The sequence below is a fragment of the Micrasema longulum genome, unplaced genomic scaffold (genome assembly GCF_059751315.1).
Source record: "Micrasema longulum isolate JH-2025_06_02 unplaced genomic scaffold, ASM5975131v1 h1tg001143l, whole genome shotgun sequence".
Lineage (NCBI taxonomy): Eukaryota > Metazoa > Arthropoda > Insecta > Trichoptera > Brachycentridae > Micrasema > Micrasema longulum.
The window spans coordinates 41,964-58,694 of record NW_028278331.1 but is presented as its reverse complement, the minus strand read 5'-3'; the positions used below and the strand labels follow the sequence as shown (position 1 = coordinate 58,694).

Genomic DNA, 16,731 nt, shown 5'->3' with positions numbered 1-16,731 from the left:
GTACGCAACTCCTGATTTGAATTCGACTATGCCGTGTTGTGTCCTTTTAAAGTGTAGAAATACTGCTAGAATCTTAAAGAAACAGGGTGGCATAACATTTCATGTGTAATTAACAAACGAATGTTAAAGCAGCAAATGCATTACTTAAAAATTAAATTATTTTTCCATCTGTCAGATTGTCGAAGAAACAAAATGGAAATTTTGTTAGTGTTGCCAGGGTGGTAATTTTTTTTACCCTACTTTGGTCATCTAATGAAAGAACTAATGAAAATTAGACCTCGGATTAAACAACGCCGTGGGGGAGATTTGAACGAATTTTTTTTTAAAACATCAAATATTATTTAACATGATTTAAAAATATCTGTTTTATGTGAAATAAAATATGTTTTATATTTTTAGTTCATAGTTCATTAATTCAATTACTCTTATTAAATGACCTTTTACACAACTGTCAATTAATGTTTCCGCGTGCACAATAAAATTTTAGAGAAATTAACAAATTGCTTTTTTTTACCTTACGTTTTTGATATGATTATTTTTTTCCCATCAGGCAACATTACCCGGCGACTTCAAGAATGCGTGCGGCGAAAGTGCATAGTGAGGGAATTATTGGACACAGTCCGATGCATTCAAATATGATTCTACGCTCCTTCTGGACTATTATTAATTCTATGCCTACAGGTCTATAAGTATATTTTTTTTTATAAATAGTCCTTTCTCAATATTTTGAGCTTTCATTTACCATAAGTTTTGAAATTGATTTTGTTTCATTTGTTTCCATGTGCTTTAAAAATATATTAAATAGGTACCTATGTATTGCATCACAAAAATTGCCTTTATTTTTGGTACAATTACAAAACGATCATCTGTTTTTTTTTCCTTTTTTTGTCTTTATTGAAGCCTACTACCAATTTTTTTAAAAATAGTAAATAAAATAAAAGTAACGCTTATTGCTTAAAATATCATAACAAAATATAATATAAACAGAATGTTATAATGTGGTTATAATACATATTTGATATTGTACCTCGACTTTTGCACGTTTAAGAATTAAGTATTCTGCAAATGTTTATCGATAATGCAAAATTATCTGCTTCCGTGCATTTGCTCCCGCGGTCAAATAGCTCTGCCTAATGAATGCTTAATTGAGCAACACCTTTATTAGTAAATGAAAGAAGAGAAAAGAAGCAGAAGCTGTTAAATATGAATGAAACTTTTTTTACTACTATGGAAGAATGCGATCCCAATGAAGAACATAATATTTATATCCCAAATACGTAAAGCGATTGAGAAAGACATAGCATACATTATAGAACTCTTTATCAAAAGAAATAGAGTCATTTTGAAACAACCATTAAAAAAGAAACTAACTGAAAGCGCTTAAGCACGCCTCATCAACTTAATTAATGAATAAGAATTAGAATTATTCATACTCATATCGTATTATTGATTAATAAATATTTGAAAAGACAATTTTTGATGATATTTTTGACATCCTTCGAGTTTCGAACATACAACATTCGCACACATTTTCAAGAACCAATTATGTGCGAAAGTAGAGGGCCTACTGAAATAATAAATTACCAGGTGACCCGTATTAGCAAGTTTTAGTGATATGGTGGCTCTCGAGAGTGCTATTTATTCTTGTGTATTTTTTATGTAAATACACAAGATAATACGGTCACGAGAGCGTTTGGAATACTACTCCAGATTATCCTATTCAGAGGCTAAATCAATATAGATGGTGTTTTTTTTATGGTGCAGTCAATTTGTGATCTATGGTTGTTTTGATTTTTGAGCACTATGGCCGACTGTGGCTTGATTATAGCGCTTCTCTGGTTTTAAAGTGAAGTCTGCCGGCATTGTTTTGATTTGTTGAAACTGAGCATGGTCTCGTAGTCTTATTACTAGAAATATCATCGATAATTGATATAATTAAAAATACACAATCTCTAATGACTATTGGTGGTCAGAATGAGATTCAGTAAGGCTACCCGACAATTGAGGGTAAGAAGGGTTTAAAAAAAAAAAAATAACCTTGTGAAAGTTATGTTCTAATTCGTTTAATTTGTTTATCCTTCTGTTACATTTTTCCTCTTTCGACGTTTTTGTAGATATTATGACGTATTTAAAAGAGTAATTCACAAAATTGTGATGTTACTAAACAAAGAATGGCCGCTTCGAACGCTCAAGCCCAAAATAAAAAAATTAAACCCATCGCCCACCCGAATTTAGTACTGAAGTCTCCGATCGCTTACCATGGAGGATCCGACCTCTCCGTCCTGCCGATAGATAAAGATGGAATCGGTAAGTCCCCCGAACACTCGAATCGTCATAAGTACACTCACACAGTATAGCATAGTCACGAGCGCTCTCTTTTACAGCCGTCTGCGAGAAATGCGGCGCCATCGGCGTGAAGCATGCCTTCTACACGCGCCAGAGGAAGTTCTGCAGCGTGACGTGCGCGCGCAGCTACACCGGCTACTGCAACACCATCCCGGAAGCGGGGGCCGAGGATGGTCTAGAGGACTACCACCTCCGCAAGCGGGCGAACTACAAGTTCAAGCTCATGGAGAGCAGCGAGGCGCTCGTGGGCATGATCCCGCTGGAGCCGCTACCCCGCCTGCCTGGGCTGTGGCGCGCGGCGCTGGATGACAGCGCGCCGCCGCCGCGCGCGCCGCCCGCGCACCTCTGGCCGCAGCGCGAGCTGTTCGGCTGCCATTTCCTCGCGGCGCCCGTCAAGCTGTTCTCGCACGCGCCGTTGGCGGACATGTGGGACCACGTGTTCGAGGGCATGAAGGTCGAGGTGCGTAACACGGACTGCGGCGGCGAGCCGGCGGACTTCTTCTGGGTCGCCGCAGTGCTCAAGCTCAAGGGCTACATGGGGCTGCTGCGCTACGAGGGCTTTGGCGCCGACGGCTCCAAGGACTTCTGGGTCAACCTCGCGGCCCGCGAGGCCCACCCCGTGGGCTGGTGCGCCACTCGAGGCAAGCCGCTGATCCCGCCGCACACCATCGAGAACAAGTACGCCGATTGGAAGACTTTCCTGGTGCGCCAGCTGACTGGAGCGCGCACGCTGCCTGCCGACTTCTACAGCAAAGTGCACGAGAGCCTCAAGTCTCGCTTCCGTCACGGACACACTCTAGAGGTCGTGGACAAGAACCGCCTGTCTCGAGTGAAGGTGGCCATCGTGGACGATATAGTGGAGAAGAGACTTCACGTTCGCTACTTCGACAGCACTCCCGATAATGTCAACGGCTTCTGGTGTCACGAGGACTCGCCGCTCATTCACCCCGTGGGCTGGGCGCGCGCCGCGGGGCACGAGTTGGCCGCGCCCCCCGCCTACCTGCGCCGCCTGGAGGCCGGCGACGCGCACGCGGATGACACCACGTCCGACATGTTCCGCGAGTACAGCCAGCCCGACCCGCACGGGCTCGGTCCCCGCGCCCCGCTGCGCGAGGGCACCAAGCTGGAGGCCGTGGACCCCCTCAACCTGTCCTCAGTGTGCGAAGCCACCGTCATGCGGGTGCTGCTGCGCGGCTACATCATGATCCGCATCGACTGCTACCCGCCGGACGAAGCCGGGGCGGACTGGTTCTGCTACCATGAGCACTCGCCCTGCATCTTCCCGGCCGGCTTCTGCGCTGAGCGCGGCATACCACTGACAGTGGCGCCGGGGCGCGCACCGGCAGCGCCCCCGCGCAGCGCGCCGCCCGCGCCCCCCTCGCACGGCTTCGTGTCCGGCATGCGCCTGGAGTGCGTGGATCTCATGGAGCCGCGCCTGGTGTGCGTGGCCACAGTCGCGCGCGTCGAGGGCCGCCTGCTGCGCGTGCACTTTGACGGCTGGGGGGAGGAGTATGACCAGTGGCTGGACTGCGAGAGTCCAGACATATTCCCTGTGGGCTGGTGCGGGGCCGTGGGCCACCGCCTGGAGGGGCCTCCATCTCCCCTCGCCCCTCCGCCTCCTGGGAAGCCGCACCTCCGGAAGCGTGGCCGCAAGAAGAAAAGCAAGGGACACCATGAGTTCCGCCAACGCGGTAAGTATAGTGATCTCCTCCGTACACGGATTGCATTATTTTTACCATACAGAATATAAACACAACTTTTGGCATATTAATACATGGATATGCCCTGAGCCCTCATAAATGATGACACTTAACTCATGTCTATATGCTCAGTCATGCCCGACGTGTATTTAGTCATTCTTCGACTGCCAGCTAGACATGACGTTTAGAATTCAAAGCGAAATATGCCTTTGTGTGTCATTAAAACATGTAAAAAGTATTGTGTCACTTTTCATTGGTAAATATTTGTTCAGGAGTGATCTACAAAGCTTAAAACAATTAACAAATTTCAACAGGAATTCAGAACAATTTAGAGAGGGAATATGGGAGTCCAGGGATTTACAAAGCTTATGACCTGTCATTGACTGGTTTAAGTGGCCATTTTACACACTATTCACTATTTTGCCTATGTTTGAGCAACCATATTTATTCAATTCTTTCATCTGTTTATTTAGAGCGTCGTCTTTGTCATACATACATGCATACAGATCCCGAACTCCCGGGACAGAGGAGACGCTCTACAAAGTCAGCAGTCTCATTCTTAAGCCCCATGTATTTTATTTACTGCCGGGTACTGTAACTATGGGTACGTTTTCGTATCACTTATTTAAAAAAATATTTTACTCTATAGGGCGTGTCTATGTATTATATGACAATGAACACAACTCGTACTCGACACAATATGTACGTTAGACCGGATTACAACTGTCCGATTTCTATTCGACACAGCAAAAAAAGGGTGCCAAATGATACTTTTAGCTCACATACAAAATTTGATTAGAATCGGATATCATCTTCTGCCTCCGTTATAATTTTTCAATACATTTAGCTATGTATTTACCTAGTTATATGCAGTATTGTATCTTTATATCAATGAAGCATGATGTTATTTGATACTTTATTCTTATTGTTTGTTATAAAAGCACCCGCACAATATGTCATACCATAAAACTTTTTAGTTTTATACCTGTCATGTAAAAGCACACTGGGCGTATATAGGTAATGAAATAAAATGATTTATTAAATTAATATTTCAATCAAGGTAAAAATCTTTTTTGTTATTGAATTTTAGCATAACTTTTCAAGACATTATCTGGGTTTTGTATTTATATTTATTTTATTTTATTAATTTTTTACGCCCATAAGGCTTTTACATACATGAAGCCTTCCGCCAGTCTTTACTGCCCTTTCAATTGTCAAGAGTATAATACGGCAGGCGCAGTAACGATTTTCTTTCTCCTTTTTGGGCAGCAAACAGTCGGGTGTATTTGTCAGATATCAATTTTTATTATCGGGTGTTCAATTACATTCCCCCGCCAGTCAATAATGTCAGTGTTATTATTGACTGGTGGCAAATTTTGCAGTTGGAAGTTGGATCAGTTGAAATTTGATTGTAGATTATTGAATGCTGCGGGATTTCAAAATGTGACAGACTGCCAGATCACTGATGTGCGGCTCGGAGTCTGTCTTCATTGCGAGCGATATATTTTCAGGGTTTCGAAAGTATTTTTTAATTAGCGCGAGTTAGCCATCGGGCATGAAACATTTTGCCCGGTAATTGATTTCCTAAATCTTTATAATATACGCTTTATGAAACCGCTACAACTGTCGCAGAATATGTTCGGTCTGTGTTAATACTTTGAGTTGGACTCACGGGTAACTGCCGAAATGGGTTGAAACAGATGTGCGGGCAGACTTCTTTTCTAACATTTTTACATCTTTTCTATTGTGCCTGAAAATAATTACAGTCTTGATGTGCTGCCATCGATGTATAGGTACAAGTATCAGAAGGGTAATTAGTTTATATGTAACGGTTTTTCTAACCTGTGTTCATATTTATCAATATTCACATCACGCCCAACTAAGCAAATATTCCATAGATATTTCTGATTCCAGTATCAAGAGGTCGAAACTGTACGAGGCAATGGTGGGATTGTGGGATTGAAAACATAATTCTTGGTGAAGGTTCAAAACAGCAAGTCAGATCCATTCCAGGCGTACAACGGTCTAAGGCAAGGTGATGCACTGGCACGCCTGTTGATTATTGCTCTTGAAAAATCCATAAGAGATGCAGGAGTAGAAACAACAGGAACTATTTTTAAAAAGACCACCCAGATATTAACCTATGCAGATGACCTAGACTTAATCCTCAGAACTGTCCCGGGATTAAAAGATGATTTGTTAAAGCTTGAAATGGCTGCAAATGAAATGGGTCTTAAAATAAATACATCTAAGACTAAATATATGTTTGCAAGAAAGTCACAAATAAACTATGTACAGCAGGCAATTGACGTTGGGTCACACCACATAGACAATGTCATTCCTTTAAATATTTAGGTACTGAAATGACTAATGATAACAATTATAGTACCGAGATTAGAGCACGGCTATCGGCAGCAAACAGATGTTATTATGGCTTGTTTAAACATCTGGGATCCAAATTGCTTACTAGAAAAACTAAGACCATTATTTACAAAACTTTCCTCAGACCAGTCATTACATATTATGGTGCCGAATGCTGGGTTATGACCAAAAGAGATGAAAATATGGTATAAGTATTGGAAAGAAAAATATTAAGGAAGATATTTGGCACTGTCAACCAAAACGGATTGTGGAGGAGACGGTTTAATCATGAATTAGAGACACTGTATGGCGAACCCAACATTGCACAATTCGTCAAAATAAGAAGATTACAATGGTTGGGCCATGTGCACAGAATGAATGATAACCGCACCCCAAAAAATATTCTTTATACTACTCCAGAAGGCAGACGAAGCAGAGGCAGACCAAAATTAAGATGGCTGGATAATGTGGAATGTGACATTAGAGCGATTGGCCTGACGAACTGGAGAAGAGCCGCGGGGTGCAGGGACGAATGGAGACAAATTCTGGCTGTAAAAATGGCTGTAGCGCCACTGATGATAATGATTTCTGATTCCAAGAAGAAATCAATGATTGCTATTCTATTCCTTTGGATGTGCTAAAAGATGGTGCAATATATCCCGAGGATGTCAACAATGTATCAATTATAAATGAAATATGCTCTTTAATAATTCTCTGTCTATATATTTTTCCATTTTTTTCTGTCCGTCAAAGTATAAAGCGGGTATTTGTAGGACTTTGTCTTTTGCAGCCAATTTTGTGCTATTTTGCGTTTCCGGCGAAGCTTATTTTTACCAATAATTCTTGAAGAACTGCTTAAGCAATAGCTGCTGTAGCCTTGTCTGACACTTCTCATCTATTACATTTTCCTGATAATAAATCATAGTCTACTGTACTGTTTGTAGCGGTTGGCTTATCGACGGGAGCAGTCCACATAGAGGCTTTTGATTGCGGCAAACATAGATTGTCACTATTGTCCATTTCCGATTGATTAGATTTAAATGAAGTCGAAGCATCAAGCCTGTCTGTGCTTTCTTTTTAAGGCTGAATCTGAGATTTTCGGCTCAGCATTTCCCCTTTCAAAGTGTTATTTGTTGATTGTTATATTGATTGTAACAGTCTCTACAGTTTCAATCACTATTCTTCCAGGAAGTTTTATATGCACATTTTGTGTCTGGGACAAATGCGTTCATTAATGTTCTTACACTTGCAGAATGAAATGTCAAACAAACTTTAATTTAGTTTGGTTGAAACTCAAACTCCATGCTCCAGCATACTTCAAAAATAAAATACTATTGAAACTTTGATATCAATCCGGAGGCAGTTAGACTTATCAAAATGTAATCATATTTCACACATGTTATACTGAGACCATTTAGCACCCTTTTATCGCTGTGTCCCTTTAAAAGGTAGAAAACAAATAAAACTGCACAGCCTTAATGCATACTGCATTATGCATAATATGTGATTAGCTTATATTTCTTGTATTGCAAGCTATTCCAATATATTTTTTATTTTATTTTGAATTTTTTTTTTTTTTTTTAAATGTCCCCTTACCGTCCCGTCCTGTGCTGACGGAAAAATGTATCATTTTTTAAAAACGTATATATCATTTAAGTATAAAAGAATCCCATATTTAAATATTCTTTTTAAATGAAAAATCATATTATTATCAACGAAATTTTGAAAGAATTTACAATTTTACAAAGAAATTTTAATTACATTTCAGAGTCCGAAGACATTTGTAATATGAACAATGGTAATCACAACCTCGCTCCGCCACCGGAGCAGCTTGCGGTGGATGACACGAGAGACCAAAGGGAGGAGGAATTACATCCCGTCATCAAACAGGAAGTGAACCCCTGTCTCCCAGAAGATAGTAAACCAGACATGGAGCTCCTAATGGGAAGCCCCATGGACACGAGCCCTGCGGAGGTTCCTCCTACCGCCGTCGCCATTTCCGAGGTTTGTGCTCTTTAACCCAGTTGATACTGTAGCTGAGACTACTTTGGTTCAACTCGATGTTGGAAACTATTCAGTGCCTTATGCACCATCCGGTGCGGGTAAGGGTATGATGATCGGCTTTTTAGACCGCACATGAGTTTATTCTATTTTTTATCAGTATAAGTATCTATCATCAGGTTAAAATATTGTCACGCTATGGACCGGGAACATGGCAAATTCAAGAAAAGATGCTATGGAGATCTTCCATGTTCCCTTTCGCAGAGTTTTCATCAGCCTACTCAGTCTTTAACAAAGCACTCCATAATAAATAATATTTCAGTTGATGGTACTCGCAGATTCCCCAGGGTGATGCGACAGAATGTTAAATGAAGGATTTCCAAATGGTGTATTATAAAGTTTATTGCAAGATACATATAAAATATACGGATTTATACAATATGATGCTCTAATTTAATTTACTATAAACGATAAGTTTTTATGTAGCGACTAGAAAACTACAAAGCTACTTAACTAAAAAAATCTAATAAAATTCAGTTCTCGTAGAATCTCAATCAACTTCTTGAGGAGGTCCATTGTGAGATTCTATCCCAATGGTAATCATCTTCATGATTTCTTCCTTATGTACGTAGGTAGTTCTGACTTCCAGTTGCTTCGAGTTTTGTATTTTAATAAAACCACCAGTATGATGGTGGATTCGTCATCTGAAAGGTTAAATATTACATCTCACTTGGAAGATGTAATTGGAAAATATATTCTAACATATTATTAGAATTATGAGCATGGCATTTTGATTAGGGTAAAGATTAAGGGAGCCCTGTGTCAAAATGGAATAATATTAGTTGCTTGTTCAGCTCTACATTAGACAAGTTAAAGATGGGGTTTTGACTTACGATTTCGGTCCCAATCTCCCGGGTTTATGATGACATCTTATTTCAATTTTCGTTTACCAGAACGTTTGAAACAGACGTTCTTTCGCTGGGTCGACATTTTTTACATAAGCCGTGCTCAAATGGCGAACTCTTTTACCGACTGTAACGCGGGTTGCCACTCTACAAAAAATTATCAGAATATTCTTTTGTCATGGTTTCTACTTAGTCGATAACATGATAATATTAGGTGCTAATCTATGAAATTACCGTTTTTTAAAGAAAAATGAATCTATTTTTTGTTTGAAAATTATAAATTGAATTGATCCAAGTATGGTCTCATACTATAATATATCGACCATGTTTAGGTCAAAAGCATAAAACCACAATTATGGAAAAATCGGATATAGTATTTCAAATGTATTTTAAACCAATTGCGTAAGTCTTATATACATTCTTGCAAAAGTATATGAACTGCAAATGTCAATTAACTTCGATTCTTTTGCCAGAATATGTATAAGAGCTATGCAGATGGTTTAAAACACATTTGAAATAATGAAATACCTTTTTTCATAATAGTGAAATATCACTTTTTTTTTTACAATTTTAAATTAATAAGGGTCTACGAAATACTGTAGAGTAAAAAATAAAAATATTTTTAAATTTATAATTTTAAATTCCTGCGAAAACTGTTCATTGCCACACCCCCAATGCGTCACGATTTGGTTAGATTTGAACTTTGAGACAGTTTGAAATTTAAAATGAATATCTTCACGAATCTTGACGTAACAATTGTCAAGGCCAAACATGTCGCGTTTTTGTAAAGACATGTATTTTTTAACAATTTCATTCAAAAAATTATGTATGAAAACATTTCTCCACGGTCAATATCCATATTGATTTTGAAAATTTAGTTAATTTTTCTAAATCCATTTCACATGTTTTTATTGGTATTCGTAGTATGTGATATTTCCCTATTGTGGGTGAATTGAATTGAGCCTTTGACCTGAACATGGTCAGTGTGTATAAACAGTTTTGTCATTTTAATAATTGTTTATTGATGCATTGAAGTATGATAAGTGAGAGAGAGTCTAGTAAATGTGCGGCCGGCTTTGTCGTGAAGCAGCAGTAGCGGTGAGCTATTGACCAGCTTCAATTGTTGTATTGTATTGCGAGCTTCTCCATCATTGTCTGCAATTCTTGACAATATATGTCTGCAGTAACAGTCGAGCCAGACGTTATTAAGCTATAGTGGATTGAACCACCATACCCCTTTTCGTGTTGCGCATTGTTTGACTAAAGGCCCTTTATTTAACTACTGTTTTACGGTTGTCGTACAAAATCCATTTCAAGTTGTGATCTGACTCAGAATCCCTCGTTATGTGTCCAGCAGTAAAACAATGCAGGCATTGACGCGAGCTTATCGCTGGCGTTCGTTCACCTCATTGGGTTTCAAGCTTCTTTGCTGACTTTTTGTAAATGATTCAATAAAGCTTTCTCACTTTCGTAAGTTGTAAGCTGTTACTAGCTCAGTTGTAGTTCAGTTAGTTAGTTGACATCAGCCCGCTTCCACTTCATTGAATTCCTTATTTTTAACCTTAGTCTCTGGTCTACCGTGGGATTGTAGATGACGAAATTTTCCAATTGGAAGCGTTCAAACCAAAAACTAGCAGTGCGTTTACTTGCAGCAACCTCGTATACATCATGATGCCGGGTGCCGTCTGGGCTGCGTAAGTACCACTGCGGAACTCGTATTAAAAAATGAGAATTTTCAACTTATCCATTGTTGATTTTGTGATGTCCCATCCTAGCAATAACAAACAACACAAAAACAAAGCTTTAAAACAAAAAATACTTGAATTTTGAGTTCCTATGCTAACACAAAGGTTACCCATTTTTAAATTGACAAGTTTGTAAAATTGATAATTTCATACGTAAGCACCTAATATTAACTATATAACCCCCAGTCTTGGGAGTCACTGTCGCAAGCGAGGCAAAAATAAAAACTATTGGCTTTAGGTCCTACACTTTATTTTTAAAAAGTTTAGTGAGAAGGCTATGCCTTTTTATTTTTTAACAATTTGTCAAACCGTGGCTCTATTTTTTTAGATACAAATAACCTCACATAGGTGGCGGCGAATGACAATAATAATTTTAAAGCTTCTTCAACCCAGCTGTTGGTATTCTTTTATTCATTTTGGTCAGAAGATGTCAATCTTATGTGAGCAGTACATTCCATTTTATGCATGCTGTAAGCAGTAATATATTTATATTTGCTGCTGATGCGATGCCTCGCTGCGCCCGCTCTTACATGAGAAAGAAAATTAAATAAATAAAAAATATCATCATCTCTAAAAACTTGTGTTCTTATTAGAATAGTTTGCTTAAAGAGTAAAAAGGAGAAGAAATCTGTATTATAAAAATGTCTGTCACAGAAACTCCTTCAAAATGGTGAAATTTAGACATGCATTCTAGATGTTATTTTTAAGTCAATGGTGCTATTTTTGAGACACATTTTTCTCGGCGTTCCTCTGTACATAATGAAAATTTTTGACCGTACGTCGTAGACACTTGAAATTTAGAATCAAAATTTAAAATGCCATTTGTAGATTTACCACGCTATTTTCCAGCCTAATTTCTCTAAGTCTTTCTCAGTAAAATCAGAATTTTTGGCGTTGAGTAGTAGCGGTGTGAAATTTAGAATCAACATTTTAAATATTGGGTTCACAACATTGCTTTCGCTTTCTCCGAAATTCGAGGCCCTATTGTAAAAAACTGGTTATACATTTGTGATTCAAAGTATTGTCCATCATTGGCCACCACTTTCTTCCATCTTTCGGGCAGGGTACGAATCCTGCACTGAAAAAACTCATCTGTCATCTGCTTAGGCGATCCATGAATCGATCTAAATTTTTTTACAATTTCTTCATAAGACCGGAAGTGCTGGTCAGCCAGGCCGTGTGCCATTGATCGAAACAAGTGATAGTCAGAGGGAGCAACGTCTGGAGAATAAGGCAGGCGGGGTAGAACTTCCCATTTCAAAGTATGTCTTGACTTTCCACTCTTGCAACATGGGGTCGAGCATTGTCTCGCTGCCAAATTACTTTATCGCGTCTCTCTTTGTATCCCGGCAATTCCCTCGCTTCTGAATCATTCCCATGGTTTAAAGATTTGTTGGAACCAGTCACTACACATTCTGCCACTAATACCGGCCTCACCCTGATGAGCCTCAGCTGCAGATTTCTTCGGACTGAATAAATCCGTAAATAAATAAATAAGAAATGACTAGAATTTTCCCCTTAAACTGACATTTTCAATCGAGTATAACTTAATGATGCAGACACAAATCGACTAATGTTTCTACGAGGTTATGTTGCCAGATTTAAATAGTGTTTATTGCATGACGCGTATGATCTATTTAGTTGGAACGCTGCTTACCGCTAAAGCCATTTAAAGGAAAATGGCGGAAGCATAGTTGTACACCAATAATTGTAATTCAATTTCTAGATCATCATTTGATAAGCTGTTTCTTGTAATAAGTTCTAGCTATGGGAAATTTAGAACCACATTTAAAATCCCATTTGTAGATCAGCTGTGCGGTTTTCGACCCAAATTTTTCTCAGCCTTTCTCGTTAAAATCAAACGTTTTAGTCGGAGCGATGTAAAATATAGAATCAACATTTTTAATACCATTTCTAGATCAACATTTGAAATGTTATTTTATATCAATAATAGTGTTTTTGAGACAATTTTTTCCCGGCCTTCCTCTGTATAATATTTTTAATAGTAAGTCGTAGCGATGTGAAATTTCAAATGAACATTTAAAACGTCTGTTAGATCGATCGTTCAGTTTCCAAAATTTTCTTGCTCTTCTTCGGTATAGTATCTATTTATGAACGGCAAATTGTAGCGACGTGATATTTCAAAATTGACTACTATTCTAAGATGAAATTACGTAGCCAAGGTATTGTAACGGCCTTCTGTGAGGAGTGTAAAAAAATGTCCAGATTTTCTTTTAAAATAAAAGAATGTCAACACTCAATGTATCAACATATTTCAAAGATTTACAAAAATTTCTAATTTAATTATATAGAAAAATTGTGTCTTTATTGGTTGACAGCTACGCTCTGTGCATTGTTGTGAGACAATGCAAAAAGTAAGCCGAACAAATAAATGCAGATCAAACTCCTCACAGAATATACGCCATTCACCAGTGTCGCTCAACCAGTAAAGGTGAGAATCTCTCCAAAATGAGGACAATAATTATATCCGACCTTCCCACCAGATGTGTAAAGATTCAAAATAAAAATAGGATTCTAAATTTAAATAGTCTCGGAGCCTCAATAATCACTGTGTATTGCTAATTAAAACATGTAGACCAGGTAATTGCAAAATAACAAAGGCATCTCTCGAAATTACAATTTTATTTTTACCAGCAAAAAATTATACAGTTTTATGCGTTTACCTAGCTAAATATATACTCTAAAAGACCAAATTGTCAAATGATTTAGAAAATTAAATTAAAAATAATAATAAATATTAAATATTTGATTCTTGACACCACCTTAAATTATTTAAAATCTTCTTTGTAGACATTCAAAATTTTTCCATATCAAATAGCCAGAGTATTATGTGGAAGGTTCCAGTTTTTGAAAGGTACATCCGGCCAATAGTTTATTTATTATTATTCTTATTCTTTTTTCAGATAACCAACAGCTACAAATATCATTATTAAAAAAAAAATTTTTAACAAATAAGCCAATTACAGGTTTTCACAAATAGCACCTCAGTATGTTAACAAATATTCTCAAACATAAAATAAACAATTATCTAAATCCAAAGGAAAAACAAATTAGAAAAAAAAACACTACAAATTATTTCGAAAGCAAACGCTGCACGTCATTATGTAATCATATGCGAATAATTTCGCAAATAAGAATAAAAGAGAAAATATCTTGGCGTAAGCCATCGTTGTATGCGTCATTCCTCTAAATAATAATATGACCAATTTTATTGTTGTCGAATCAAACTCAGATTTAATAATTTAGATTTTGTAGGTAGAAATTGACGTAAATTGTCAGGATTTAGACAGATGTAATGATAATCCATTATAAAGTTGGTAATATACCATATATTATAAATATATTAAAAATAAAATAGGGTGTTTAGGAAGCCTATAATTACGGACAAAAATACCTCATTAGATTCCTTGTTCTGGCAAATTGAAACGACAATACGATTACAAATTCAATTACATAGTACTGACATGCCGTAAGGCCATGCTTCCTCGATAATAAAAGAACTACATCTTCGATTTTGTCAAGTTGCACGTTTTCTCCGCAGAAGCGGTGAAAACACGGGCGATCTTTCCTTTTCAAGCAATGCACAGTCTAACCTGGTATTGCCATGCTAGAATCTTAACGTAGCAAAATATCATTTAGACTCGTGCTTAATCACGCGCTACTTAAATGGGGCAGAATGAAATATAGTCGTTACAGTATACAAAATTAAAATAAAACAATAAAAATTGTTTTTTTTTTCTATCCTGAGCCTTTGCTTTATTTTAGTAAGTCATAAAAAAATATCGGGTTTCACACAAATTATTCTTCGTGTCTATAATTAGTCTGTGTTTCAGCAGCCGGTTAAGGAAGAAGAGGCGATGTGGATCCCGCGCCTCGCCGACAGTTCCTTGGCGGAGCTCAGTGGCGGGGGCGTGGAGCCGCTACTGTGGGGTGCCCGGCACGTGCAACAGTTTCTGGCCGTGAATGACTGCGAGCCGTACTCGGCGCACTTTGCGCAAGTCGACGGCGCGCGCATGCTGCAGCTGTCCAAGGATGATATTCTGCAGCTGCTGCACATGAAGGTGGGGCCCTCGCTCAAGATCTTCCACCTCATACAGCAGCTCAAGTGCAAGCTGAAGCCCGCCTGCAAGCTCTACTAATGATGTGCAAATCCTCGTATATATATTTATGTATTTGTCTCACTGTCCCCAGATACTATTATTTTTTCTTTTTACTGCATCATATTATCAGGTCCATGCAAATGATGAAATATGCAGTTTTTATTTATGTACATAAAGAGAGATGATAAAATATGGACATACCCACTGTGGCAAATTCTGGAATTTATTAGAATTATAAGGCGGACACGCTCTGTCCATACGTATCGTGGATGCGGAGCGTTCCTAGTCTTTGTATTTTGTAATGAAAAATTGCTAAATATTTATCTCCATCTACGAGTGGTGATTTTTATATTTGCGGAATGAGCCACTAAAAGACTTTATTTTTCTCTTTATTTCTTAATATAATCTCCTCAAACATGTGTACATTATTTGTAACATTTTAGAATTAATTTTTCCAAGTATTTGTTAAAATATTTTTTATCTTTGCTTGAAAAATGGTCATTTACCACTGCCTGGAGTGACTCATTGGTCTCAAAATGCCTTCCACGAAGTTCTTTTTTCAAATTTGAAAAAAGGTAGTAATCGCCGGGTGCCAAATCTGGACTATATGAACAATATCCTCAAAATTACACTATGTTATGGCATCAACCGCAACTCTGGCCTTATGAACCGGTGCATTGTCGTGAAGTAAAAGTATGCCTTTTGCCAATTTTCCCCTTCCTTTATGTTTAATTTCTTCCTTTGAACGGTGTGAGATATCCGCGTAGCACGCACCTGTGTCTTTACTTTTGTTATCGATCAAAAAATTCTTTCTGAATCCCAAAGGATGTTTGCCATAACCTTTCCGGTAGATGAAACGACCCTGTATTTCTTCGGTGCTGGGCCGCAAATTTCATCTCCAGTGACAGTTCGGTTGGATCAGTGCCACACAGCGTCAAAAACTCTTTAGAACACTCGATACGGTGTCGGTTCGGATGGGGTGAAAGCATTCGCGGTACCCGTCTTGCGCTAACCTTCGACACACCCAAACAATATATGTATTTGTTTTTCACAATACTATAATAATTTTTATTTGTATACATAATTCATTTACTCAGAGTCTACATGCTTAACATAAGTACCTACTGTTGACAAATACAACATTTTTTGTCAGCACCAGCAGCAAATAATCTTCCTAATACTGACGAACTTTTTTCTTCCTGCTACTATTCATTTTTGCATGGGGTTAGGAACTTTAATTAAAATAAGTTTATAAACATTACGGAATGTAAGCGAAGGAACGAGTCAATCACACGCATGCCGAGTGCCCGAAGTTTTGACATTGACATTTGGGCTAGTATTGCCATCTATCATTAAAAATAATATGGAAAAATGGAAAAGAACAAATATATCGGTGCTGCCATCATGTTCTCGAAAAGCATGCGAAATGCAAGCTCACATTGCCCCCCCCCCCCCTGAGACATTCAAATTGCCCCCCGGTGGGGCGCACGCCACGGGTTGGGAAACACCGGTTAAAATGTGTTAACTTCAGGACATATTTTGTACAGTGGGT

The 16,731-nt window shown here is 38.4% G+C and overlaps 1 protein-coding gene across 2 annotated transcripts; it reads left to right on the top strand.

Annotated features, from left to right (window-relative positions):
- The first annotated feature begins 1,848 nt into the window (after nucleotides 1-1,848).
- Nucleotides 1,849-16,538, top strand: LOC148276808 (polycomb protein Sfmbt-like). 2 transcript variants are annotated; one of them, XM_088233702.1, is made up of 5 exons: nucleotides 1,849-2,007; nucleotides 2,115-2,307; nucleotides 2,385-4,037; nucleotides 8,176-8,411; nucleotides 14,916-16,538. In XM_088233702.1, exons 2-5 carry the CDS (start codon nucleotides 2,172-2,174, stop codon nucleotides 15,216-15,218), a joined length of 2,328 nt encoding a protein of 775 aa, XP_088089828.1. In that variant the 5' UTR covers nucleotides 1,849-2,007; nucleotides 2,115-2,171; the 3' UTR covers nucleotides 15,219-16,538. The 2 variants fall into 2 exon arrangements, with proteins under 2 accessions (XP_088089828.1, XP_088089827.1); XM_088233701.1 differs by having other exon boundaries at nucleotides 14,913-16,538.
- The last annotated feature ends 193 nt before the right edge of the window (nucleotides 16,539-16,731 follow it).

What these genes read in the sequence shown, in the direction of transcription:
- LOC148276808 (XM_088233701.1), top strand. Translation starts at nt 2,172, where the DNA reads ATGGCCGCTTCGAACGCTCAAGCCCAAAATAAAAAAATTAAACCCATC. An exon ending in GATAGATAAAGATGGAATCG is followed by an intron (nt 2,308 to 2,384) that starts GTAAGTCCCCCG and finishes TCTCTTTTACAG; the next exon opens with CCGTCTGCGAGAAATGCGGC. An exon ending in CCATGAGTTCCGCCAACGCG is followed by an intron (nt 4,038 to 8,175) that starts GTAAGTATAGTG and finishes ATTACATTTCAG; the next exon opens with AGTCCGAAGACATTTGTAAT.